At 53.3% G+C, this 27,698-nt stretch overlaps 2 protein-coding genes across 9 annotated transcripts in view; both read left to right on the top strand.

Moving 5' to 3' along the window:
- Nucleotides 1-8,551, top strand: part of RPH3AL (rabphilin 3A like (without C2 domains)) — a 32,713-nt gene extending 24,162 nt beyond the window's left edge. For 6 of the 7 annotated variants that reach the window (XM_032129945.1, XM_032129939.1, XM_032129940.1 and 3 more), the window contains 3 exons: nucleotides 2,251-2,364; nucleotides 2,779-2,961; nucleotides 8,377-8,551. In XM_032129945.1, coding sequence (XP_031985836.1) covers nucleotides 2,251-2,364; nucleotides 2,779-2,961; nucleotides 8,377-8,411 — 332 coding nt within the window. In that variant the 3' untranslated portion in view covers nucleotides 8,412-8,551. The remainder of the gene's footprint in view (nucleotides 1-2,250; nucleotides 2,365-2,778; nucleotides 2,962-8,376) is intronic. The other variant, XM_032129946.1, reaches the window with a different exon arrangement.
- Nucleotides 8,552-23,233: 14,682 nt separating this feature from the next.
- The window catches only part of DOC2B (double C2 domain beta), a 28,867-nt gene continuing 24,402 nt past the window's right edge, over nucleotides 23,234-27,698 (top strand). Inside the window, exon 1 of one of the 2 annotated variants that reach the window (XM_032129936.1) lies at nucleotides 23,234-23,789. In XM_032129936.1, coding sequence (XP_031985827.1) covers nucleotides 23,456-23,789 — 334 coding nt within the window. In that variant the 5' untranslated portion in view covers nucleotides 23,234-23,455. The remainder of the gene's footprint in view (nucleotides 23,790-27,698) is intronic. The other variant, XM_032129938.1, reaches the window with a different exon arrangement.

Genomic DNA, 27,698 nt, shown 5'->3' with positions numbered 1-27,698 from the left:
GGGAGACGGTGGTGCAGTGAGTAAAATACACTCTTACTGGCAGCAGAGGAAATGAGAGCAGACAGGGCTGGTCCTGTGGTGTGAGTGCCTTTGTGTCATTAGTATTTTCTTCCTCTTGTGCTGGCTCTCTCTGAGCTGCTGAATGGCAGAAGGACAGGCAGCTGAAGTCACCTCCACTGATTCACCGGGGCCTTCTACAAATAAATCCTGGCCCCCAGCATTTTCAGAGGATTCATGGAGGAAGGAGCTGCTCTTAAGCAATGGATTTTATGAATCCGGGAGGCCAAAAGAAAAAAACAAAAAGATGACGGCCAAGTGGAACAGGAGCTCATTTTCTAAGAGAAGTGAGCAATGAGATGGTCACAATGACTCTTAGAGCTGAGATTTGGATTTTAGAGGAAAAAACCCCACTCTGGTATGTATGGATTGTTTTTAGCAGTGTTTCTATAGAACTCCCCACCTCTCCCAGGGAGTTCTGGGGGAGTAATGAAGATGTTTTTTAGACAAACCTTTGCTTTGAGGACTCTTAGCCCCCCAGCTTGTAAAGGAGCTTTTTTCCCTCCCACAGCCCCTTTCCCTGCAGGTGAGAGCTCCCATTCCTGATGATGCCAGGAGGAAAAGGCAGCAGGGAGAGGCTGTGCAGGGTGTGTGTGAGGAGGTGCCTGCCAGGGCAACTTCAATAACGCTTTGCAATAACACTGGCAGCCAACTTTAATATCCTCAGAGATGTTAGCACTGCTTTGGGTGTTCATTTCTCTTTTTTTTTAATGAAATAGTTTGTGTAGTACAGATCGCTGCCTTGAATACAGGAGTGCCTGCAGAGGTGCTTGGCAGGAATGTTTTGACAGCTCCTGCTCTGTGCAAGGGGAAGGATTCCCATCCTTCTGCCCTGGGGAGTGCTGAAGGGTTTGGGCTGACACAGAGAGAGGAGCTGACAGCTCTGGGTTACCCCGTGGTTGTCACCTTGTGCCACTGCACCCACGTCCCTCTCAGGCTGGGTGCTGTGGGCAGCACGGCGTGGGGGCAACGTGGTTTGTTCAGGAGAAGAGAAAACAGCTCCTCACAGGAATGTGAGCTTCTAAAGACGTCCTGATGGACCTAAAAAAATCGTTGTGGCTTCCTTTTTCCACAGGAGGGGCTGTAGGTTGCAGTGTTGCCTACGGTACATCCCTCATGGGCCGATTTTGTACTTTTTACCAGGAGTTGTGAGCTGCTGTTTGAAGTGGCTGCTGAGCTGCCAGGAGAGCTGGTATCTGCCTGGTCAGATGGAGCAGTGCTGGAGGTGCAATCCCTCAAACAAAAGACAGATTTTTTTTCCCATTACCTTCCTCCTCAGCCCCGCCATTCCTGTTCTGAGATCAAACCATCACAAAAACCCAGGAATTGGGAAAAACACCTTTCTCATTTTACCCAGAGCAGCTGGCAGCCGAGTTATCATTTACACCAGTATAAGCAGGAGAGGTGTTTGCATAATTGCATGGAAAAGTGGAAAGAACCTGCCAGTTTGGGAAGCTGTGTCTGGCAAAACGAGGCTCCTTCAGCTCTTTTGGAAACTATGGAGAGTGGAAAGCAGCAGGACGAGAGCCAGGATTCAGGGGGAAGAAAACCACAGAGGAAAAAAGCAGCTTTGAAATGGGAGAACAGTCTACTTGAGGAAAAGGAGTGACCCTTGCCTTTGGAGCTTTGGGGATGTGGGAGTAACATAGTTCTGGGCAGTTTGCTGCTGGGGATGGTTTGATGTGCTCAGGATTTACCTGGCGTTTTCCTCTTAGATCCTGCAGGCCCTGACACACTTGAAATGCAGATTGGAGGGAAACAACCCCTCTCCCCACGTTACCCAGGGGTGGAGCAGGTGCAGCCAGGACCCTTCCACCTGCAACTGAGCAGGAACCACCCCTTAGAGGGTCACTTTGTGTGGCACAGGAGCACTGCGGTCCCCCGTGGACCCAGTCAGCTTTAGGAGAGAAGCCCTGGTGGTGTCTGCACCTGCTGCAGGTGCTGGCACCGCTGGAGTGTGTGCAGCAGAGTTATAAATCATCTGTAAAAAGTAAAACCACATCATGTCTGAGAGGAAGAGCGAGCAGCTGTGGGGGAACTGCAGGTAGGGTCTCCTTTGGAGAGGGAGAACGTGATCAGCGAGTCAGCGTTTGTTCCCGTTTTATTTGGATCCATCTGGCACCTCTTTGGGAAGTGTTATGAACATTGTGAATAACTGTCTCTCTTCTCTCCTCCCCCTGATCTTTCCTGCAGTGGTTTCCAGTGACAGTGAGAGCGACTCGGAGCTCAGTTCCTCCAGCCTGGATGACAAGCCCATCCCTACGGGATCAAAAGGCTCCCAAGGGAGAAAGCTCCAAGCAGGAATGGGTGAGGAGCTGCAGTTCCTTGTGGCTGGAGAGTGGGAAGTCTAAAGTGCTTGAATGTTTGGCTCTTGGCTCAGCTGCTTGCCTCCCCTCCTGGCTGTGGCTGTGCCAGGTGAGGGTCTGAGCCTTTCCCACTGGGATTTCTTCCTGGTGGTCATTCCATGGCCTGCAGCATTCCAGGGTCTGCCCTTGCAGCTGGGAGCTACTCCTGGCAGCAATCCCCGGCCAGCTCCTCACTCCTGGCTTTACAGCACTGGAATCACTGGTGTTTTTTGGGAGCAGAGCACAAGAACTGGGGGACACCCTGCTCCTGAGGGCTCCTGGCTGGAGCTGGGATGTTTCTGCTCCTTTAGGACCCAGCCCTACATCCACACCCCCTTCCCGCTCCCTCAGCAGCATCTCTGTCCTGTCCCTGCAGCACCCACGAGGGGACCCAGCCAGGCCATGAGCAGAGCCCTGGGGATCCCCCAGCCCCCCACGCTGTCGGGGAGCCACAGCAGCCTGGGCAGCGAGCAGGGGGTAGAGCTCAGCCCCACAGAGAGTGGCCAGAGTGACCAAGCCTCGGACAGGCGCGACAGCGATGCCGGCACCAGTGCCCCTGGTAAGCTGCACCCCATCTCCAGGCATATCCCTGCTTTTTGGGGCTGAATTCCCTGGGAGCACAGCTTTCCCAGAGGCACACAAAGCTGTGGCCTCAGGGTCACTTTTCCCTGCTCCTTTTTTGTATTGGCAGATGCTGTCTCAGTGTCGCACCTTCTTCCCTGAATGCAAAACCTTTTCTGCAACATGAGTAATCGTCTGGGGTGGGAGCTGCCTGGCCCCACGGCCAGGAGCACTCAGAACTTGGGGCTGTGCCCCTGCAGGGGTCTGGAGCTCCTCTCTATCCTGCAGAGCCAGCAGAACAGATTGAGCTTCTCCTGATGCAAAGAAGTCCAGCAGCTTTATGAGACTGAGTAATATTTTTCCTGAAGTAAGGTGGCTCTTAAAGCCAAGTATGGCTCTTCCCAGAACTCTGCAGTGCAGAAAAAAGACACTTTTCCCCCCTCAAAAACCTCAGAACAATTAAGTGACTGGGAAAGCAGAGGCTGCTATCACATCTGAAGCAGCTGTAAGAGATGCAAATGTGTTCTCTCTGCAGTTCCCACTAATTCAGTCACTAACCCCTCAAGTTATCATTCAGCACTGCTCCCTCCCGAGCATTCCTGCCCTCTGAACTGCCTCTCCTGTTGTTCCTGAGCCTGGTTAGTGCCGGGCATGTTGAGGCATAAATTGGATTAGAGAGAGCAGGTTCATCCTTCAGTGCAACACGGAGTCGAGGTCCCCTCCCCGCGCTTCCCGCTACAAACAGGCGGAATAAAATTTCTCTGCTCTTCCCTCCCTCCCCAGCTTTCAGGGACTTGCAGTTTTCTTTCATTTTAGTAAAAGTCAAACAAGTGATTCTTCTGCTCTGTCCTTCCTCCCCCTGGATTAGAGTCTGTCCTGGACTGGGTGGTTTATTTTAAGCCCCTGTTGTGTGTGGAATTAGAGAGGGCGGATTCCTGCTGTGGGTTGGCTCTACTGCCTGTTGAGGAGAGCTGCAGGTTGTCCTGTGGGGTTGGAATGGGTGGGGATAGCAGGTGTGACCCCTTTGGGTGCTGCTTCTGATGGATGGATCCACTCCTGGACAATGTGTTTGTACTCAGCGTTTTGTAGCTTCTCTGCCTGCTCTTTGAGCCAACTGCTGCCTGGCCATGACAGTGCAATCAGCATTTCAGAGGCCAAAAAAAAAGGAAAAAAAGGAAAAAAAGCTTTTTTCCTGCTAAAAACTCCTTATGCAAAGCTTGGCACAAGGGGTCAAAGCTTTCCAGGGGGATCTCCCCGTGTAGATGGGGGAGAGCTAAAATGACAGGCAGCATGGGCAGGTATTTAAAAAAGGAGAACTGCAGCAATCTCCTGAGGCCAGTTAAAGCTGGCCCTGAGATGTGGAGAGGATCCTGCTAAGGAAAAGGTTGAGCCAGGTTGGCTGCCTAGGGAGTTTCTGTAAAGATCTTTATTATGTCTGAGGTCATTTCTTTCCCAGGAGAAGGGGCTGCACTGTTCAGACCAGAGCCCTGGTACAGGGACTCTGTGGCCTCCCAAATCCAGGGGAGGGAGGCAGGAAATCAGCAGTGAGTACTTCAGGATCCCTTTGGGTGCCTCTCTTTGCCAACAAGCAGAGGCTGCTCTTGCTGTTGATCTCTTTAAAGAGTAATGGAGCTGATGCATGCTGGATGTCAGGACTGGCAAAACTCTTCCCAGCATCTTCCTTCCTGTGGGACAGCCCCCGAGCTCTGCCCTGCCCCGAAAGCAGAGCAAGGGACAAAGATCCTTCCTCATTTCAGCTGCTGAGCCTCAGCTGCAGAACGGGGCTGTTAAAAGATGATTTTCTGCGCTTCCTCTGAAGGGCTCTGCACCTTTAGAACACCATGTCAGCAGCAATTTTTGCTTCATATTATCACCTCAGGTGTTGTTCCACCGGTGACTTCCTTTGCACTTCTTTTTCTCACCTCTGCTCTGGCTCTGCTCTCGAGTGCAACTTCACAGAGCACTTCAGCATCCCGAAATCCCAGGCCACCTCCAGCACAGGGAATTGGGGAGTGGTGCTGCAAAAGCAGCTGCTCTCACAGTCCTGAGCTCTTTCAGCCTGAAGGCCAAGGCAGCAGCAGGGTGGTGGCCAAGGGAAAACAAGGAGCTATTAAAGAGGGTTTGTAGGTTTCCAGTGCGCTGCTCCAGCTCCGGCTGGGGTTTGCTGAGGCAGATAATGAAGCCTGGAGTTTGTCATAAAATGACTCATTGTCAGAGCTGCATTGGGATTTAGGCAACCTCAGCCCGTGAACCAAAGTTTCAGAAGAGTGGTGAGTTGAGAGGCTGCCAATTTTATTATTATTATTTTTTTTTTTACCACCTGCTCTCAAAGCCTTTCAAAAGCAGCATTTTCTGAGGGGCTGGTGCTGCTTCTGAAGCTCCAGTTCCTGGAGGTGCCTGCTCTGACGTGATGGCTTTCAAGAGGAAGGTCGCACACTCATTTTCCTGCAGAATGTTTTATCCTAAAGAAAATTAAATTTGCACATGTGGAAAGAGCACAATCTCCCTTTTTGCCTCTTACTTGCTCCCAGCTAGAGCAGGTGACTCACCTTGTTCTGGCTGCACAGCTGATGCTAAGAGATGCCTTGAAAAAGAGCAAAATCCTCACTTATGTTGATTATGACATTTTTGTTAAGGAAGGGGAATATTAAACAGAGTGAAACAAAGAAATTATCAGTATCTTACAGCGGTTTTCATTAGCCCAGGGAGAGCTTTTAATGGAGATCACAAATTTGAGCTTGGGACTGCTGCAGGGGTTTAGTTAAACAAAAGGCATCTCCCCTCAGTCAAGTTCTGCATTGACAGGTGCCAGCTGCTGGGGTTCTCAGCATCTTCAGAGGGCCTTGTCCCAGAAATGGGTGACTCCTGTTTGCTGTTCCATGAGCAGCTTGCTGGTGGGGAATGGTGAACGAGCTTGGCATGGGCTGTGGGGCTGGAGAAAGCTCTGATTCCTGCTGGAAGCCGGAGGTTTGAGAGGCAGCCACGAGAGAAGCTAATGAGGGAGTGCAAATCACAGCCTCCCCATCCCTGCCCGCTTGCCAATGTGTTGTCTAAATCATTAATACTTAAAGAGTGGTGCAGCAGCTGGCACTTAAACAGAGCCACGTTAAACAGGGCTGGGGCTGGGCTGGGAGCTGAGATGAGGATGGCACTGCCTGGTGAGGGGTAAGAAATGTCCTGGTTTGCAATCACAGGGTGAGACCTGCTGGAAAAACCCCCAGATGTGAGCAGGTCCAGCCTGGACCTTTCTGCAGCTCCTAGGTACCTCCCTTGAGCTGCTTTGTGCTGGGAGAGAGCTGAGAAAAGGGCTTGGAGCTGAGGGAGATGGACAGGGAGTGCTGCTTCCAGCTCTCTTTATTTGGGGAGATTTATGCCCTGTCTTTCAGGAATTGACTGAAATGAGGTGGTGTCTCTCTGTGGCATCCACTTTTGCTCATAAATATTCAAGCTGTTAATACATGAGCCAGGCAGAGCCATTCAGCATTATTTTTGTGGCAGGAAATTCTCTGGGCATCTTTGAAGTTGAAGCATTAACTGCTATTTTCCCTTCCATTCTGCTTCTCAGATGTCTGCTTTGCTCCCTCAGGGATGATGAGGAGGTAACATTTTGCTTCAGTGGGTCTGACTACTCCATTCCATGTAGGAAGAAAAAAAAAAAACTTGTCCTAACAGTAATTAGGCTCCAAATGGGGTAGTAATTTCTTTAATGACTTTCCTCATGAAGTCCTTGGGGAGTTGACTTTTGTTTTCCTGTGCTTGGTGAGAAAGTTGCTTAAATGTTTTCAGATTTGTTCCTTGTTTGTGTGAGCCATTGTGGATTTCCAGGGCTGACTTGGCAGCAGAGTGGAAGAGGTGGGTAATCCCTGCCCTGCCTCCCTCTGCCTGCATTTAGGGCCCAGTTTAGGAAGGGCAGAGGGATCAGATATAAAGGAAAGACCCTCACCCACACCCAGCCTCTCCCAGCCAAGCCTCTGCTTCCTTCACTGGCTGCCTCATCACATTTAGGGCACTGCTCTTTATGCCCTTTTTGCTCAGAGCTTGCTGGGATTGAGTTGTCCTGCTGCCGAGGAGGAGAAGTTTTCTGTCTTTCCCCAAGTGAAAAAATTGAATTGTGCCTTCATGGCTGAGGAGCTTTGAGTTGTCTCTGCCTCCTCACATCCACAGAGCACCGAGTGGTCCTGCTGTATTTATAAATAAAATACAGCTTTGGGTAGTGGCAGCGTTAGGAAATGATTCAAAGGTTTGCATTCCAGATACAATGCATTTGTGAATATGAACCTCAGGAGAAGCCTGTGCCCCCTTGCATGTTTGAGAGAATTAAAATATTTTCATCCTCGAATGGTAGAAGCAAAACATTTTCAGCTCTTTCGAGCCTGCCTTGAAGTTAAGTGAATAAAGGCTCGAGTAACTAAAAAAATAAATTACTTCAACTATTCCTGTAATTCTTTATGGAGTTTTAAATTGAAGGCTTCTTCCTTCAAAATAGAGGGATGACAAAGATTCATTCTCTCGGCTCTTTCGCTCAATATATCAGGGAACAAGTCTGCTGCTGAAGATGGAACTCCTATTTTTATGCCTTCTTTCACATTGCAGAGGTCTGTGCTGTGGTCTTTGATCAAACAGCCTGTCTGGCCTCCTGCCCCCACCTCCTCAGACTTATTCTCTGCCCTCTGCAATACGTTTGCTCCTCACGCTCCCAACTTTCTGTTCAGCGTTTACACAAAGCACCAAGGGCAAGAGTTGATGTCATCTTCCCAAACAAAGAAGGAAGGAAAGAGCAGAGGAAGTCAGTAAGATAGAAGTGAAAAGCTTGGATTTTGGAGTCTTTGTAAACACATGGAGGGGTTTTATGGCTTGGGAGGTTATCTTTTAACAGGGATGTCAGGCAGCAGCTGGTGGTCCTTTCTCCAAGAGGAGGAGCAGTGTGTCCCAGCAGAGCCTGGGTTTTGCCAGGGGTGCTGAAGTGATCAGCTCAGGTTTGTTTAGTCAACAGGAGACCAAATCTGGAGCAGAGCAGGGCCTGTCCTGTGCCCATCCCCAGCTGTGGGCAAGGGCCACATCCTGCTGTGGCTCCTGTCCATGGCCCATGGAGAGCAGGAAGGTCTCACAGCAGATCTGCTCTGTCACCCCTCAGAGCTGATGTTTCTGGGGAGCAGGTACTGAAGGGGCAGTTCTAGCAGCACAACTCCTTATTTCTCCTCCTCTCCGCTTTTCCTTCCCCTGTGTTTTCTCCCTTTAATCAAGTCTAATGGACCCTGACTGCTGGACTAATGATGCATAGATGTTCTCTTTATTATTTTTAGGAAGCTCTTAAAATGGCACCGAGCACGCAAAAGCAACGTAAAACAACTTGGTGGAGCCTCTCTCCTTCGCTGCTTTCCAAACAAAACTTTTGTCTTTGTTTATTTTGCAGGCAAACGACGGCTCCATGCCAGAACACGACTCTGATGGAGGAGAAGATGGAGCTGCTTTCTCCTGGATCCAGCACTCCCATTCCATAGACTTCACTCCAGACAGGGACTGCTGCCGGGGCCGACGTTGTGATGCTGGCTCTTCCACAGGCACTGGGACAGCACCTGCCTGTGCTCTGTGAACCCCAAAAGAGGCACTGGGGCTGTGATTTGCACTTGGCTCCCATGGGGAAGGGTCACTCCTTGTGTTTGTTGTCCTTGTTCTGGCTGGAGTGAGTTTGGTGTGGGCACCAGGAGCCAGCCCGTGAAGCTGTGCTCCCATTCCCTCCCTCTCTCTCTGCTCAGGGTAAAGAAACACTCCAAGGAACTTGCTGTGATTTTTCCACTCCTCCTGGCTGTGCACTGGCCCATGTGAGGGTGTGGGGTCAGGGGAAATGTGTGGTTGCTCACCCCCAGGCCCAGCTGGCTGCCTGTGAGCACCCGAATTGGATAAAAGCTTTCAAATGACTTTATCTTGTAAAGCTCTGCAGATTCCCCTCCCATGTGCACACCTTACATGAGCAAGGGCCTTTCTTTTGCCTTTTTCCTGTAAGTCTTGAGCATCTGGCTGACTGTGGTGGTGGTGTCATCGTGAGTCAGGCTGTTGAAAACTGTGTGCCCTGGTCCTGCTTATTCTCCGGGACAGACAATTTGCCTCAAAGATGAGAAAAATCAAATTACCTCACATCTCTAGAGAAATTAGATCTTTGAAGGCCTGAACAAAACCCACACTGGGCTGGTAGGAGTCTGTGGATTTTATTAAATGCTTTGGAGCTGACCTGTCTATTATGAAGAAACAAAGGATTCCAAAAAGTTCCCTCTGAAATCACAGAGTTAAAGGCAATTTGTGCCCATTAATGTCAGCCTTTCCCCTCAGTTATTACTCTTTTGTTCTGTTTTCCTTTGCACTGGGCGCTCTGTGTGCATGTAGTGTGTGTTCTTACAAATGGCTGCAGTATGAAGATAAATGAGATTGGGTGCTGGAACACTCCGGCAGGAGATCGGAAATCAATCCTCGACTTTCTTTTAAATGAACATGGCCCAACAGAGGACCATTCCCTCACTGCTCTCCCAGTTAATGTGCTCTGGCAGGTTGCTGGTGAAATGCTTCCAACCCTTCCTCTGTGATGTGTTCCTGCCCTTCTACAAATGAAAACAAAACCTTTGGGCCACATGGGCTCCCTGAGATGGCAGAAAAGGAAATCACTGAATGTGGGGTCCACACCATCAGTGTTGGAGAGAGCAAGGGATGAGGTTGTTCTCCACTGAGGGATATTTTATTGCATGGTCTGTGTTGTTAACCTGGCCATTAAGGCTTGACCAGCTGCTTCTCTGGAAGGGCTAATTCCAGAATTATTATCTGTATCTGAAAAAGTAACTCCAGCTGTCAGCTTTTGCTGAAATACTGGTGTGGTTTCAGAGCTGTTTCTTCTGAGAACTGTAGGGTCTTCAATTTCCAAAATGTTTAGCCACCAAAAGGAGTTCTGTTTTGCCTTGAAGCTTTTGACAGTCCAAGTGAGGCTTGTCGTGCTCATTACCTCAGACAGCCTGGCCTGCCAGCCTAAGTTAATTCCACAGCAGAAGGAGAAGGAAAAAGGCTTTTAGGAATTGACTCTATTTTCTTTAAACCTGTTACTTTCTCATCACCAGCTCTACACTGAGTTGGAAAGAGCTTTTAAAATCCAGAATGTCATTTCTAACTCCCCTTGAGTTCCTTGTGCTTCACTCCTGGGCAGTGCAGGCAGGTCAGTCGTGTCCCCATTCCCACCCCCACAGCATTTCCCCCACTGTGGGGTGCCAGCTCTGCTCAGGACCATTGGGAATCCTTGCTGGCTTGCTGTGCCATGGTGAGGCATCAGCTTGATGTTTACCTGAGGCCAGCTTTTATAAAACCCTCTCAGAGGTAAATTTGACATTGCTCTGGTGCCAGTGAGACTGGAAACTTTTCTTTCTTACCTCTGTATTTTAAGTCCATGGGGTAATTCCACCTGAGTTCAAACCAGAGTTGTTCAGTCAGCTGTGGAAAGACTGAGGGAAGGATCTGGTCCTGGACAATGTGATCCAGGCCCAACTGAATGTGATAGAGGATCATCTGCAGCCCTGTGCACTATTTTATTTTGAAGACCACTTTTCCCTTTGTGGTGATTCTCTTGGTTGTGTTTTGCAGCTTTCGTTGGAATATTATCCTAAACCTGTCCCTGTCTTTTGAGCTGGTTCAATGTGGGCAAAAAGGGCTCAGTGAATGTGCTCAGTCTGCCCTGGTCATTTGTGTTTATTATTTTCTTGTTCTCGTCTCCATCCCTCACAACTTCTGTCTGGTGTTTTACTACTGGAAACAATAAAGCTTTTGCTCAGTGACAACTTCTCGCCGTTCTTGAAACAGTAAAAAAGTTTTTTCATAGATGCTCTCCAAATCCTCCAGCAAGGCAAGACAATAACCCAGCCAGTGGAATTGTGATTCATGTGGCTGGAGTTTAACTGACTTCTGCACTTGAAAGTCATCTTTTGTCTTGTCCCCTCCTCGGTGCCTCGTGCTGGCGGTGGCAGGGGCACAGATTTGCTCCTCAACCCCTCTGTGAAGGTTTTCCACGCTGCAGCCACGACTCTCAAAGCAGCACCAATTGTCCTTTTGTCAAGTGCTGTCTCCTCAGCCTCCCGAGGCTCTCTGACAATCGGGGTCCATTTAACCTGGCCCACAGAGAAGTGCCTCTGCATCTCCTCATTGTTCGCCGAGTGCGCGCGGCCCTGGCCGCTCCCGTTTCCTCAGCACTCAGCCTCAAGGTTTCAAAGAGCTTTTTAATCTGTTTTTGCTTTCCCCATTCTAAAAGCACCTCGGTAATTGCTGTTGGGATTGTTCTGCTGGGGAGCTGCCATTAGTCCAAGGATGGAGCGTGTCAAGGACTGAGCAGCTCTTGTGTTGTTGCTTCCCCTCTCCGCTTGCCATGACAACAGCCACCAGATGGGAGAGTCGGCTGGGGGATCTCTCTGAGTCAGAAACACTGCCCGTGGATTGCCAAGTTCCCATGTTTGGTTTTTACAGTTGTGTTTCGGAAGGGGAGGGCAGTGCTTCCTCTGCGAGAGCCGTCTGCACGTTCAGCGTAGCCAAAGCAAACGGGCTAGCAGCTGGTGTTTGGGCAACATGGTTCTGGCCATTACTGAGGCTGGAGAGTCAGCAGGAGTGCTTGGGCAGTGACACAAATCGGCAAATAACCTCTGGAGTTCATTCTTTAAATTAAACCTGGCAGCAGTTGCTCCCCTCCCCTCCCAGAAGGTGTTTCCTTCAAGGGGAGGGGGCTGGTGGTAGCGGTGTCTCACCAGCCCACCTCTCCCTTCTCTTCCTCCCATCACTTTGTTCCTCTCCACCTCGGAGACTGCCCTTCCACCTTGTTCTGCAGGTGGGTGTGATGGACAGAGAGTTCAGGGAAGTTTTTTGGAAGGGCTGATGCTGCCCTCACGTAATGAGACTTTCAGCAGGCGTGGGATGGCAGGTGATGGGTCAGCACCTTGTGGAAAACTTTCATCCTGAGCTGCTCATTCAGATTCCTCCCTGACCATCTCCTCGATCAGCAGCACGTCCAGGCAGTGCTGGAATTGCAGTGAGAGGCATCCACAGAGATGAGGATCCATGGCAGCACAGACAGGGGCACGATGCCAGATATCACCTCCCCCCAGGTTGCTCTGGAGCTGACCAAATGCAGCAAAGAGGCGTCACCAGCTCCTTTTCTCATCCCTTCTCCCACCAGACTCATCACTGGAAGCACTTATTATCAGATTGCTGCTAATCAGAGCCTTATCAGGAGAGAGGTGCTGGCAGAGACACCTTCCCCCCGAGTGTGACTGACTCCTGATTTCAGAGGTGACAAATTACCACAGGACTGTGGCTGCTTTTAGCTATTTGCAATTATACAAACTCCTGTTCCAGCTATGCTGTCCCATCCCATGGGAGCAGCCCCTCATGAGTGGGAGCTGCCCTGGCCTCAGGTTTTAGGGCTGGATTTGGGAGCTGGGTGGAGAGATCACACCTCTGAGACTGGTCCTAACAACCCTGCACTGCTGCTGGGTATTTCAGAGACTCACCCTCAAAAGAATCCCCAGACTGAGCCATACCCAGCCCCTGGATGGGGACAGCAGCTGGATCACCCAGAGCAGCTGAGCCCAGCATTATTTATTTCTCAGCTGGTGAAGCCAAGCCCAAGAAAGCAAGAAAATCTCAGTGAACAGCTGAGCCCCACTGCGGGAGAGCAGGGGCAGGAGGAGCAGCCATCGAGCTGCCGGCGGGACAGACCTTCATCTTCAAATGACAGTCGTGCAAAATTAAACTCCTCCAAGCAATCACACCGTGGCCGTTCAAATGGTGCCTTGGAGGAAAGAAAAATAAACTGAGAAATGCAAATTAGGGATGTAAATCTTCCTGCCTGTGTCTGGGAGGTACCTGTTTAATTAGCATCATTGAGCAGCCTTGATGTGGTAAGTGCTAAGTAGGAAATTTGCCAGATTTCCCCGGTTTTGATAGCAGGTGACTTGTGTTCTGTTTGAATTCCCACCTTGGGATTTTTTTTCTGTGCTTGCCAGAGTTGCTGTGCTGCCTGTGGCATGAGGAATTGGCTCTTGTCACCTGGGCTGAGCAGATGCCACTGCACCAGGGAGGAGCTGGCCTGAGCCCTCTGTGTCCTGGGCACCTTGGCATCAGATTTATTTGTGTGATAAATAAGAGTATCCCTGCGAGGGTATGAGTTGGGGAGTTTCTGAGCCTTTGTTTCTCCCTCACCCCCGCCTACCCCAGCGCTCTGGTGCTAATTGGTACCACGTGAATCTTTTTAACACTGATAACGTTTGGGAGTTGTTGGATGCTTGGCCTGGGCTTGCCTGGGCATTTCAGGGGGGACTTCCCCGAGGTGCTGCCGGATCCCCCAGGCACTGCCTTGCCAGGTTTGCATCCCTCTGGCAGGCTCTGGATCCTGCTGTTTCCCAGATCCCTGCTCCTAACCTGTCACCGTGGGAGATGGTGGGATTAGGATGATGGAGTGCTTGGAGAGGATAAACAATAACGATGCTACACCCGAACAATGCTTTTCAGTCCCATCTTTTTTTTTCCTGTCGGTTCCCCATTCAAGCTTAATAAGATCAGTGCAGATAATTTCTGTATTTGTGCAAAACATCGTTTTCCCTCCTGTGCTTTGCCAGCTGCACTGCGATTGGGAAGGTGAACACATACTTTCTCCTGTATGGTTATGAATGGGTGCATCTGTTCCTCGAAGATAGGGAAAGGAGAGTGAAAGGACTGGAAAGGGAGGGAAGAAATCGGATGCAGCCTGGCACGTTACCTCTGTGGAGAGGGAAGCATGCAGGGGTCAGATTTTTGCAGCACGGGCTCAGTCCTGATGTATTGTGGAGGTGGGTGAGACAGAAAAGGGGTTTTGCTTAATGGGGCAGCACAGCCACCCCACAGTGGGGCAGGGAGCTCAGCCCCACTGCGATCAAGGTTTGTGCCTGGGGCTGGTCCTGCTCCTCCCCGGCTGGAAATCACACCTGCCTTGCTCCCTGGGCTCTCTCCCGACCTGTGCCAGGGGCTGCAGCCCCGATCCTGCATCTCTGCATCCCTCAGGATCTCACAGCCCTTGCTGAGGTCCAGCCTGGGGAGGATGCAGGGCTAGAGGTTGCTGTACAGCAGCAGAACTCATTAACTGGGCTGTCTTTCCTCCCTCCTCCGTCTTTCCCAAGACAGGTCCACTGGAGAGGAGAGGGAGAGAAAGGGGTTTAATTTTCTCCTGTTATCTGGTGTGTCCAGCTGTGAGCCACACCAGCAGCCCCGGGCTGATCAAACCCTCCAGTGGCCTCCATCCAGTGTCCCATCAATATTTTCAGTGCTCTGCCCAAGCCCAGGTCCCAGCAGTGATGCTCCAGCACGTTCCCTCCTCCTGCTGGATCCTGTTGGGCTCTTGCTTCATTGCCCGTGACACGGAGCCATCAGGCATTAGCAGTTGGCTTTGGCACCTAATGACACAATCAGCTGCAAACGTGTTCCTCCTCCAAAGCCGGGCTTTTTCAGCCAGAAACTCTGGTGCTGTCCCTGCTGTCGAGGTGAGAGTGCTTCTGACCCCTCTGTTTCTGTTTGTCATGTGCTTTTTGCTTCCGGAGGTTTCCAGATAGGGGAACAACTTTGGAATGAAATACAATGAAAACTTAAAATAAGGATAAAAGTTTCCCAAGGGGTCTTGACGTGGCTTTTATGGGTGAAAAGGTCCCCATTTAACAGCCTGAGTGGCTGAAGCAGAGATGTGCTAAATGCCAGGCTTTGAAGCTGCAGGGAAAAGGCCAGGCTGCCTTCCTCACCATCCTCACAACAGAGCTGGGCTCTGAACCCGATTCACCCAAGTGAGTGGCTTCTCAGTGCTCCTTTTCTTTCCAGTTTCTTCATTGGCAGAAAGCAGCAAGAAACCAAGTGGGTGTGGGTTGGTTTGAGTGAGCAGACCCTGGAAACACCACTTGAGCTTTTATTGAGGTGGCAGCATCGTTGTGAGCACCAGGTAAGGGCAGAGAGGGCTGCTCCAGCTCACAGCATCCCAGGAAAAAACTTCCCAGCGAACTCCCTGCAGGATTTGCTGCTCTCGTTGCTGCTGGTGGTTCAGGTAGGTTTAATCCCAAGGGCACTTTGGGGTTTTTAGCTCTTTGCACCTCGCAGGCCAGCACTGGGAGATAAATCCCTGTGATTTGCAGAGCTTTCAGTGGCAGTGAGGCTTGTGGTTCCCCCGAGCCTGCATGGAAATGCTTTGGACGCCCCTGGGCTGCTCCTGCTGTCTGTTTTCATGGCAGCCTTCAGATGGAGCCAACAGCAATTTTTTTGGGGCTGGAGATGCCTGGGAGTGAGTGTGCAGCTCCTGGCCCCTCCCAGCTCATAATTCCCGGGGCTGTGAAGGGATTTGGTGCCTCCCTGAGCAGCTCTCCTTTAGGAAAGCACTCAGGGACACGCAGCCAGGCAGCCGCCACGCAGCCGCCACCTCTCACCCTGTGATTTTGTGGGTGGGATGTAGGACTTTGTGCTCAGATGTTACTGCTCTCCTCTAAGGCTGCTGTGGAGCCCAGGAGGGGAAACTGCTGATTCCCTACAGCCCTCTAAACCTGGTGTTGCCACCAAATTGTTGCCATGCTGCTTTGAAGTGATTTTTTTGCCTTGCTGTGCTCCGTGGTTGCAGAGTCCGTGTTCCTATGCTAAGAAATCAAGAATCAAGTAATTGAATCTCCCTCCCCGTTCCTCTAAAATCAAGTAATTGAATCAAAGAGCACGTGATTTGAAAAGACAGAGAAAGGAGTTCATTTTGGGTTCCCTTTATTGGCCTCTTAAATTCTGAGCTTCGCAGCCTGCTGGGAGTGTTTTATCGATCCCTTTCCACAGCTGTGAGTAGGATGGACTTTAACTGCCCGTTATCCTGGCACCTGGGAGGCAGCAGGAGTTTGTGGGAACTGGGAAAGGGACAGCTTCAGCCTGGGTGACCCTGATGCTGAGGCTGGGGGTGCTGCTCCTGGCGTGGCAAAGGGCACAGTGAGGTGCAACCTGTGTGAGGAACACCCTGAGGAGGGAAAACTTTGCTGTTTGTCGGCACCTGAGCGGCTTGGGATTGTCCCCGACAGCAGGAGATGTCCCCTGGGGTGGAGCTGCCAATGGCCCGTGACTGGTCACCCGGGAAGCTGCTGAGGATGCAGCTTCATTGGGATGCAAATGGATGTAAATTCATGTAAACATATGTCTCCGTGCAGGTAGCAGCTCGTGCCCAAATTATGCAAATGTTAATCCAATAATGCTAATGTCATGATTATCCAGCAACACGGGGTTCATTAATATGGTTCCTTGGCTCTTACACCCATCACTGTCAACACGATTACGCTGAGGCAGAGGCTTCCAGCATCCCTGGCAGGTGGAGCCACTCTCAGGGAGGGAAGAGGACATCCAGGGCATGGTGGCACCAGGAAGGACCCTTCACCTGCCACGTGTCCTGGCCAAGGTGCCCCCTGGCTGCCCCCCCTAGGGAGGCCCTTCCTCCCAGAAGGAGACGTGGAGCAGATTTCCCAGTTCCTGCAGAGCAGCCAAACCAGCATTCCTCGATATCCGTGCTGTGATCAGATGAACAGGACTAGCAGGGCCATCTAGTGACTCCTCTGGCTGCTAAATGACCTGGGAGATGCCCCCCTCAACGGGTTTCATTTTAAAGTTTGTATTTTGAGGAATCCCTTTGTCTCCCATTTTTTTCAGCTGGTGAGTATCCTTTGCTCCAAAGTTTTGTTGTCCCAGATTCACCACAGAGCTGGAAAATGCTTGGGCTTCCCTACAGTGGAGAGGAACTTTGTCCTGAGTCGGGTGACATAAGGTCAGGCAGCTGAAGAGCCCGTGGATCCAAGAGCATCCTGCAGGCTGGCCTGCCTTCCTCAGCCCTGCCAGGAATGCTGCTCTCCAGGCAGGAATCAGCTTGTCTGGGCTTTGGCCTCAATTTCTTCCCTGCTGACCTGCAGGTGTTGCTGTGAGTTTGTGGCACATCCGTGAGCAGCCCTGCTTGGGTCAGGGAATCTGGGGTTGTTTGCCTCTGCAGCAGCCTAATCCCACAGTGAATCTGTGGGGTCTCTGCTTCCTGCTCCTCCTCTCGCTCCTCTTCCTGCTCTTTCATTTGTGTTGCTTCTCACAATGTTGGCATGATGCTGGGATTTGTGGATGGGGCCAGGAAAACGTCCTGGCATCCATCCATGATGGATCATTCTCTCACAGCTCATGGCTGAGCCTCACGATCCAGGGATGGGCAGGACATCTCCCAGCCCTGGGAGGAGCAGCAGGCAGGACAGAGCTGCCCCAGAGCTGTGACAGGTACAGGGACTGCATGGGGGGGGTGGTTTGGGTAGATTGCTTTTGACAGGATGTCGTTAGCCTGACGAGGATGTGGGAGAGGAGCAGCTATAAAGCTCTCTTAATGCAGCCAAATTGCTCTTTAACACTGCAAACCCAAGATGTTATTTCGTGAATCCCTGGAGCTCACTCTGCTGCTGGTTATTGGTGGCCTTTTCTCTCTGCTCCCATCCAGCTCCCAATTCCTGGAGCGTGGGGCGGGAGCAGTTTCCCGCCGGTGCCTCCGTGAAGCTCGGCTGCTTTCTGCCCTCACTTGGCTCCTCCTGCGTTGACTCCAGGAGCTGGTGTGACTCCTGAAATGCCTCTTCCCACCAAAATGTGAGCATAAAGTCTCTCCATTTCCATGGCAACGGGGCCAGGCCCTAAATGCTGATGGGAACTCTGTTTCTGGACATTTATGGAGTGGGAAGAGCTGGGGGTGCAGGAGGCAGCAGTGCCCAGCCCCAGCACAGCTCTCCGGGCCAGCATCCATGTCCCAGTCACCACAGGGTAAGGTGCTGCTGCCAAATTAACACCAGGCTTTGCTCCTGCCTGCCTGGGAAGTCTTGAGGAGGAATGTTCTCATCCTCCTGCAGCTGGGAGACAGTCGGGAAGAGGTAAAAGCAGGGTAAAACTCCTAAGACAAGTCAGCTGGATAATCTCAGAGGACATTGACTCCAGCTTGGAAAGGCACTGAGAGCAGATAAAATTAGTCTAATAGGAGTTGATGCTGCACAGGAGTCTCCCCTCCCTTGATTGCAAGGGAGTGGGTCTGCATTTATCTCACAGGCACACAACAGTCAGAGCCAGCACCGTGTGAGAGGGTGGCTCTGCCCAGCCTGGTGATGGCAAACCCCTGCTAAGGCTCTGGAGTTCAGAGGAACCCACAGATCATGAGGGAAATCAGAGAAGAAATGTCTAAAAAGGTTCATCCCTAAGAAAAAGCCCCTGAGGACTGGGCCCTTGGCAGTGCTGTGCCCCAGGATCGATGTCACTCTCCTCCTGGGCACCGTTTGGGTGGATTTTCCTGTGCACAGATCCACCCTGGTGAATCCCTGTGTGGATTTACTCTGTGCTGCACAGAGCTGAGATTTACAGCAGCTGATTAGCCCCTCTGCTTGGTTTGCAGGTGCCTGGAGTGCTGGCAGTGGCGTGTCAGGGTGCAGGAGCAGAGCACGGCCCCTCCCCGGCAGGAGGGCAGACATTCCCCAGGACTCCAAGAAACCAAGTGCATTAAAACTACAAAAGAAAACACCAAGTATTTTGGGATTCACATGGAAATGGCAGCATATGCTACATGCTAAACATCAGCCTCTACCAAAAGTAGAGCTATTCTGGGCCCATCCTAAAGATGCAGGGACAGCAGATGCTTCCCTCCCTCCTGGAAGCTCCTTTTCAGGCCCATGTCCACGTAACAAAATGCTGGCCAGGAAGATTCCATCCACCTTTGCTGCTGGTTGGGTGTTTCACAAAGTCTCTGGGAACCTTAAGCAGTATTTTGAGGGGAGAGGGCTCTTCCCTGCTGGCATTTGGCCCTCGCCTGGCTCTCTGCAAGGGTTTGTTTGTGTCTGCGCCGTAATAGGATGTGGGTTGTATTTCACCACAGCGATTTTGTTCACAGCTAGTAATTGCTGGTTAAATCTGGTCAAATAATGGTTGTTAGCAGGGCCTGTTGGAGCACAGATAACCTCAGATATTATCCAAGCAGAGGAGCAGTGGGGGCCAGGGTGCGCTGGGATATCAGCGCTGCTGAGGAGCCGTAATCGGCACAGCCTGGAATAAGCTCCTTAGGATTATTTTTGCCAAGTTTCCCGGTTATCATTATTATTATTATTGCTTTACTTAGCAAATGCAAAGGCTGTCTGACCAGGTAAGGAGTGCAATCCCCTGGATGGGCTCAGCCGAGCCTCCCCAGCAATCGAGGGCAGGGATCTTTGAGGGGAAGCTGCCAGGAGCTGTGCATCAGCCAGGAGACAGTGCCCTGAGTGAGCCAAGGAGCCAGGCACATGTTGCTTTTCAATTAACCCCCTTCCCATGCACACAGCCATGCTGGAGCTAGGCTCATTGGAAGGAATAAAAAATATGTTTCATAGCTCCCAGCCAGGGGAACTGAAGGCAGTGTCAGTCCTGAGCCACCCTGGAGGGATGGAGGGGTCTCTTCCAGCAGTGTTGGCATCCCCTGGCAGTGTTGATACCCCCCAGTTGATATCCACCAGATTGAGCTGGTGGTATCTGCTGGCACCCTCTCCTGCCTACAGCTGTGGGTACTTTCAGGCTTAAAAATGGTTGGGAAAAGCAAAATCCCAGCTAGGGCTGTGCAGGGTGGTGCTGCCTGTGTCACCTCCCTGGGGACACTGAGAAACCTCCCTGTCCCAGCCCTCCGAGTTCAAGGATGAGATCCAGAGGTAGTGCCTCCAAATGAAGGCTTTAATTTGGCATTATCCCTTTGTGCTCTCTCCAGGCTCTTCTCCAGCAGCACTAGCAGAGCAGGGGGCTTCTAAGAGATTTTGAGTTGACAAAGTAATAAATAAAGAACCAGTGGGTCAATCACTGAATCCCTGGCAAGCAGTGGGATGTGCTTTCCATTTGGAAAGGAATTGGTAAAACTGGAATCAGCCCCTGCTCTCATTGATTCAACCCTGGAACAGCAGCATTTGATGCTTAGCATTTGTAAGAAAATGGATTGAACTGTGTCCTTTTGGATGTGTGTTTAATCCATGTGCTGCAGTTTTGGGGGCTGTAGGAATATCCCTTCTGTTTGCCCACTTGCAGGGCAGTTCCAGAGGAGGAAGCTGGGCTGTGGCACAGGGAGAGTGAGTGCCACAGGCTTTTTCTGGATGTGCTTTGTGCCCCTGTTCAGGACAACATTGAAATTAAAAGCTGGGGGTTTTCGGAGCCTGGGTTGGAGTTGGAGTGATGGTTCCTGCATCCCACGTCCCAAGTACACTGTCACAGGTGCTGAACAGGATCTTGTTTTCTTGGGAGAAAACATGGCTTTTGACAGGCACAATTGCTCTTCCCCCTCATCCCATCCCTGCTTTGATGCTGGCCCTGTGATGGCCACCTCCACCTTCCCTGAAGGATGCCCCCACTTCCTACGGGGATGGATATTCCCTGTCAGAGTGGCTTTGCTTCCTGCCAGGCAGAGCTCTGGGTTAAAACTGGCGTTTTAACATTTAAACTCTGTCTCTTCCCTCTTGGGGGGCTGCTGGGGAAGTCAAATTCCCCCTTTCAGGGCAGCAGAGGCCACATGCGTGGGCACAGCAGCAGCTCTGACTCGCCCTGGCAGAGCCAGGGATCAAATCAAGTCACATTCCAGGGCATTAGACAGACGGTGGGAATTAAGAGCTTTACCTGGAAACTGGCTTTGTATCTGCAAGCCCTGCTTTTGTCTTCCAGCCCAGCTCTCTATTTTTGTCCCTTTCACCTTCCGTGTTGTCGTGTGTCAGTGTGTGCTGCCAGCCTCAGTCACGCTTGGGGAGCCCTCGGTAGATTTGGGGCTGTGCAGCCCCCAAGGAAACACTCAGGCAGTAAGGGAAGGTAGGAAAAGTGTGGTTTATCAAAACCAAGCTGATCTGGGACTCATTACAAGCTAAGAAAAGGCTCCAGCTGCTTTCTAGGCTTGGGATAGGGTAGGGATGAGAAATCCCACCTGGGCTATTAGCAGTGAGTCTTGGTTTTTGTTTATCTCAGTCTATGAGGCTGGTGATGGGGTGTTCCTTGAGGCCCACTCTTGCCCTGCTTCAGGGAGTTTGTCTGCTTCAATTCTGCCTTTTTTGTTCCCTTGTTGCTCTTCTGAATCCCTGGGTGAGCTGAGCATCTCTCAGTGGGTGCCGCTGGGCCCTGATCCTGGCTGTGGGCGGTGGATGCAGGAGGAAGAAGAGCTCAGAGGTTCACCTTCATTCCCCGAGCCTCGATTTTCTGTCCTATAAAATAATCCTTGCCTATTTGGGTCTTGTGCTCTTTCAGGAAACATTTGGAATGATGATGACGCTTTTGTAATGGTAGTAATGGCATTAGGCTCTCACACGTAACTTGATTTTATTCATTTATTTATTTGCCCTTTCTGAGAGGAAATTGCTGCAATTTTCTGGGCATCAGGCCCAATTTCTGCCTCGTTCTGTCTGAGTGCACACCACATCCTGGATGCTGCACCCAAAGATGGAGCCTGTGTGGATGAACACACCCGAATACGGAGGCACCTCCTTGCGCTCGCCGTGATGTTCCCACCCGGCATCGGCCCACCTGCAAGATTTTCAGCCTCCATGTGCAAAGCAGGTGGTATTTCCATCTGAATTAATGTCCTGGGAGTCCTTGGATGTGGGGAGGGGATAAAACTGTCTGAGAGTGGATCTGCTGTTAGACCTGCAACAGGCAGGAGCCACCTCCGAGTGAAAATATGGCAGGGACACAAAGGAGCAGTGAGCTGTCTCCTGTTCTCCCAGGTCATTAGAGCATCCTTAGATGTGCTTCATGTCTAGGTACAGAGCAGTGACAAGTTTGGATGCTTCAGGAGAGAAACATTCACTTCCCTGTGAGGACTAAATTAGGTTGGTTTGCCTGGTGTCAGCGTGTTACGACTCAGGGACGTGCGTTAACATTTACCAAAATCTGAATGAACTGAGCTCTGCATTAGACAGAAAGGTTGGGTGTCATTTTGTTGGGATTTGGGGGAAATCCTCTGAAGAACAGAGCTTTGTTTTTAATAGACACCTGCATGCCATGCTGCAGGAGACTGCAGCCCTGTGCGCATCGCTAAGGGATGTGCCAGGCTACCTGGTGGGCCAGGCTGTGGGCAGCTGGACATGGTGGTGGGTGACCAGAGCACACCAAGTGTCCCAGCCTCACTCCAGACCTGCCAGAACTGAGCCAGCAGAGAGGCTGCACGGGGTGTGCTGCTCCTCTGAAATATTTCAGACACATTTTCCTGGGCAGGGTGAGTTACCGGGCAGCATTTGCACCATTTTCTCACAGTGTTTCTCTTCTGGCACTCCTTGCTAAAAAGTCCACTTCCAGTAGCTTGTGAAGGCACAGATTTATTGATTTGAACACAGGGGGAGGTGAGTAAAACCAGCAGTTTGAGACCAGCTCCCTGAGCAAAGCACAGCTCAGCATTTTCAGGGGAGCCTGTGGCAGGAGCCTGTCCCTGTCCTGGCTGGTGCTGGGGCCCTGGCCGTGCCCAGGAAGGAGCAGGAGGGGTGCTGAGCATGGCCACACTGGCACTGAGCCCTGGCCCAGCCCACGGCTCGCTCCTCTGTGATGCTGTACCAGCCCCATGTCACAGCCACACGCTGGCTGGCAGAGGCTGTGCCACCCGGGCCACGAGCAGGGACCATGTGTTGCTTCGCCCCTGATGTGTTTGCAGGAGCTCGTCCAGCTGGTACTGAGCTCTGGGGGGACATTGCTGTGGGCTGGGGCAGCCAGGGCAGCAGGGATCCGAGTGGGGCTGTCCCTTCCCTGCTGAGCCACGGGGAGCGGGCAGCGGTGCCATCAGGATGTGGCACAGCATCTCCCTGGCACAGCCTGCAAGGAGCCGGGAGGGCAGGGGGGCTGCCACGGTCCCTGGGGGCTCTCAGGGTCCCTGGGGGCTGTCACGGTCCCTCTCCACGGCGCGCCGGGATGCGGCACAGCAGGACGATGGCTCCTGACACTGCCCGGTGACCTCAACCCCCTGCAGGGGTCTGGCAGGGACCAGCCCTGCTCTGGCAGGGAGGTGAATCCAAGCCCACCTCCCCACGCCCCATCACCCCAACTTCTGCCGGCTGCCCCCGGGGGTCCGGGGCTGTGCTGGGGAAGGGGCGGGGGGCCGGCTGCCCACGCTGGTGGCCGTGTGGCCGGGGCGGCGGGCCGGCCACAGCCCTCATTCCTCCGCTGCTGGGTACCGCTTTGTTGCAAGCTGGTGACATCACCCGAGAGCCCACCCCCTGCCTCTTATCCGTCTCTGTGTCTCGCTCATTTATTCCCAGGCAGCGCTGGCAGGCTCAGGGGCTGTGCGAACGCCAGGGCTGGCAGCAGCAGCATGCGTGCGGCGACCGAGGCTCAGGGCGCGACAACCACGTAAGGGGCCCGCCGGAGCCTCCCTCCTCACCTGCCTCCGCAGCCCCCGGCAGAAACTTCCCTCTCCCGCACGGTCCGGGCTTCTCCGGCAGGGCTGGGCAGCGACAGCCGCATGCATGACACTCCGAAAAGGAGAGAAAATGACCATAAGTATCCAGGAGCACATGGCCATTGACGTCTGCCCCGGCCCCATCAAACCCATCAAGCAGATCTCCGACTACTTCCCCCGCTTCCCCCGCGGGCTCCCCGCCGCCGTCGGCCGCAGCAGCAGCGCCCTGCGCCCCGCGGTCAGCCAGCCCTCGGTCAGCCCCGCCGAGGCGCCCCGGGAGGATGATGAGGATGTGGACCAGCTCTTTGGAGCCTACGGAACGACGCCCGCAGAGCAGCCGGCCAAGAGCCAAGCGCCCGAGGAGGTGGTGGACCCCGAGGGCTACGAGTCCGACGACTGCAGTAAGTTCCTAAGTTTCCATGGGAGTTTGCTGGGTGCTGAGGGCAAGGGTGGGTGTTAGGGCTGGTTGCCCATCCTGGTGCACCCTTCCAGTCATGCTGGCCGTCCCTGGGATCACACTGCAGCAGTAAGAAGCCCCCAGGTTTAGCCGGGGAGGCTCTCCCTGCGCTGCTCCGGGGTGGAACGGGGCCCTGGGAGTGTCCGTGCCGCAGCCAGGCTGGCTGCTGAACCCGAAGTAGGGAAGTCTCCTAAGAGCCACCAGTTGCTGTTGTGGTTGGTGCACTTCTCTGCCTCGTCCCTGCTCGGCTCCGTGCCTCCAAGGGCTGCCAGCTGGGCTCAGACCCCTTTAATCCGGCTCGGTGGTGCAGGCTGCTCCAGCCACCCTGCTGATGAGCTGGCGATCTGCTCCAGCATCGCCCGGCTCCACATCGGGGAGATTTGTCGGGAATCACATCCTTCCGGGCGATCTCTGCCCTCTCCCTCGGCAAACTCTGGCGTGTCATCTCCCCATTCCTGCAGAACTCTGCAGGAGACCAAGGGAGCCTTTGGAGCAGAAGCCTTTGGTTCTGGAGGATGCAGGTGTTTGCAGCAAGGGTTAACCCCTCCCCACCCAAAACGTCCTTCCCACCCGGCGCCGTGGAGCTGCAAGGCAGCTGCTGCCTGGCTCTGCCAGGCCACCGGGATAACACGATTTCCCTTGGAGTTAGAGAAACCCCAAGGGCTCGGTTCAGCCCAGCCTCCGGGGGCCGGATCCTGCGAGGGGCTGAGCACAAAGTTTGGAGCCGGGAGATGCCGAGGAAGGGAGTGGGTGCTGCTGGGCGCTGCTGCGTGCTCGTCCTGGGGGAAGGGGAGGCTGAGCTGTTTACGGCCCAGCGCCGGGCAGGCGGTGGCTTTGCCTTCGCACAATGTCACAGCCCTGCCTCGGCATCGCTGCCTCGCTGCCGGCCACTGGGCTGCTGCCATTGATTCCACAGCCCGGAGTGTGGCCCCAAGGAGGGCTCCCCGAAGGGCTCTGCTGCTGCAGGGTTGGCACGGCTCTCCCTGTGTCCCCGAACAGGCACAGCCCCGGGAGAGGCTGGGTGCCAGCCCCGAACTGCCACAGCCTCTGTCCCCATGCCGGTGTCGGGGTCACGCTCTCCGTGGAGAGGCGACAGCTCTGGCACTGCTGGGGAGAACATCTCTGCTAAGCCGTGTTTGTCCCAGCCGGGCAGTTAACGGGGACTTTAACCGGCTTTGGGTCATTTGCTGCTCTAATTATCTCATCGTCTTGGCTCACCCTGGAAGTAGAAACGGGAGCAGCTGGGCTGCAGGCCCATGGGGGTGTGTGGGAGCCAAAGCACCCGGGGCCCCAGAGTGCAGCGTTTCTCTGGGTGACTCACATGGAAATTGCCCAGGGCGCTGCATTCTGCATTTATCCTTCAGCGATGCTGGATCTTGGATGCAGGATGCTGGATGCAGGATGCTGGAAGCAGCTTGGCTCCATGCCAGGGCCGGCGGGTGTTTCTCTCACCCTGGCTGGTGCTAGGAAGTGTTTCTTGCAGCGTAACAGGTGTCAGGAAAACTGCTGAGGCTGTTTTGCCGGAGGTGCTGGGGTTTCGGCTGGCAAAGGCACAGCGGTGCCAGGAGCAGAGCAGGGAGGTGGCAATGCTGGTGTCACACCTCTGGGGACAGTGCGGGATGGCCCAGACACCCTGAGGACACTGGCTGGCATGAATGTGCAGGATGAGACTGTCACTCCCCCATGTTTAGCAGCCGAGTTGTAAATCCAGGCAAGAGCTCCCTGCACCCATTCCGCAGCCTGGGAGCAGGGAAGGGATCTGTGCAGCGTGACTCGAGCCATCAGCTACACTGGGGAATGTCATGGAGCTCCCCCACACCTCTGGAGGGTGATTCAGGGCAGCTGCATTAATCACCTGCACTAAATTTCCCCTGGAGAACCTGTCTGTGCCTGTATGCCAGGACAGCGCTGGGGTTTTGGTGGTGCCAGCCCCCTTGGGTGGCACGCGGGGTTCAGGGAGGTCAGGAGGTCCCCAGGGATGGTGGTGTCGGAGCCCAGGTGCAGCACCCACAAATCGAGGTTTTGCCAGGCACATCTTGCCTCACTCCTCAGAGATGCTCCCAGCCCCGGAGAGGCGCAGGGAGAGGGATTTTGCCGTGGCAGGATCCATCGGGAGGAGGAGGATGAAGATGGAACGGCTCCCTCCTCTTTGTCCCACCTGCCTGCGGGTTTCCCTCCTCCAAAGCCAAGACGATGCTGCCGCTGGCTGGGTGGGAGGAGGAGAGCTGCCCCTGCCTGGAGAAATGCAGCAATTGTCTGGGTTTCCCCAAGCTCCTTCCTGCCTGGAGTTACTGTTCCAGCCTGGGGGTTCTTGGGTTTTTCCAGCAGGACCGAAGATGCCATCCCAGCCCGAACTCCAGAACCCTGTCAGGGCTATGGGGAGTGGGTGGGCTAGGTCCTGCCCGGCCCTGCTGCAGCTCACTGGGCTGGTTGTCTGCACCCTGTTCCTTAATCCTTTGCTGAGTTGTGCTCCAGACCCCACCAGCAAACCTTGGAGTGTCTGTGGAGCCAGTGGGAACTGCCTTCTCCCCAGGATGGGGAGTGTCTGCTCCCATCCAAGCAGGGCGGCCTGACCCAGAGATTCGGCATCTTCAGAGAGCAGGGATGTGGCGGGGGGATGCGAGCATGGAATTGGTGCTTTGGAAAACTGAGAATCCCCAGGCTGCAGGAGGTGGGTGGAATCCTTCCAGAGCTGGGCAGGGGCCTGGCTGAGGTGGGAGGACAGGTGGGGCCAGCCATGGGAGGTGGCTGCAGAGGCTCAGCTTTGTGGCTCTGGGCACCTCTCCAGCCGCCTGTTGAATGCAGCGAGAGGCAGGGAACAGGCAGGGCCAGGGAACCAACACAGCATATAATGAGTGGAGACATCTGGGCTGACTCTGGGATCACTGGGAATTGCATGGAGCCAGCTCTTCCCATCAGACCTGCCAGCAGCGCTGCTGTGAGGATTTGCAGGGTTGCGTTGAGCACCTGCTGCCATTCCCTGGGAGAGGGACTCATCACAGGACTCTTCCTGCAGCGGGTTTGTCCCCAACAAAACTGCTGAGGAGGTGGAAGGAATGAGGCAGGAGCAGTGGGAAATGTGTATTTGGTGCAGAAGAGTGGTTTGGTGCTGTTGGACCAGTGTCTGCTGTGAGCTGAGAGGACCGGGCAGGAGGCTGGGAAGGGGGGATTTGCTCCTGCTGCCTCGGGACACGTGGCTGTCACCTCATCTTTGGTTCCCCTGGCTGGTGCCCTGTGACAGCAGCAGGTCCCTGGAGTCCCCAGCCACCAGGGATGCTTCCAGTGCACCCAATCAGGCAGCACAGTGCCAGGGAAACTTGGTTTGCAAGGAAAATAAGCAAATGCCAGCTAGATGGCAATGTGCCACCTGCGAGGAGCTGGCTCTCGCCTCCCATCTCCACCGATTTCACCCAAATGCTGCTGCCCCCTCCACTGTCTGCACTTTCCCCTTCATGGCACCAGCAGGAATTTGTACCTGAGGGATTTTTAAAGGTCTCTGGAACCTCTGCACAAGCAGAGGTAGAGACAGTCCCTGTGAGGCAGCACTGCCAGGGCTTCTCTCGCAGGGGACAGCTCTGGAGGGAGCAGCCATCCTCCTTTAACAATCAAGTTTCCAGCCCTTGGAGAAATGCCCCATTCCCTGAGCTGCTGTTTGGCTTTGGAAAGAGGCTCTGGTCACAATGGAATTTCCTCCCTTCCCAAATGTGTTTGGCTCTGGGTTTTCAGGTGCAGAAAGAGCCTGAGAGCTGGGAGCCAATATCCCTGGAAATGCTGCCCCATCCTGCTCCTGCCAGCACTCTGGGACTGTTCCTAAATGCACAGACCCAGCCAATTCCACGGCATGCCCGGTTTT

This window comes from Corvus moneduloides, chromosome 20 (genome assembly GCF_009650955.1).
Source record: "Corvus moneduloides isolate bCorMon1 chromosome 20, bCorMon1.pri, whole genome shotgun sequence".
NCBI lineage: Eukaryota > Metazoa > Chordata > Aves > Passeriformes > Corvidae > Corvus > Corvus moneduloides.
This window is presented reverse-complemented; position numbering and strand designations above follow the sequence as displayed.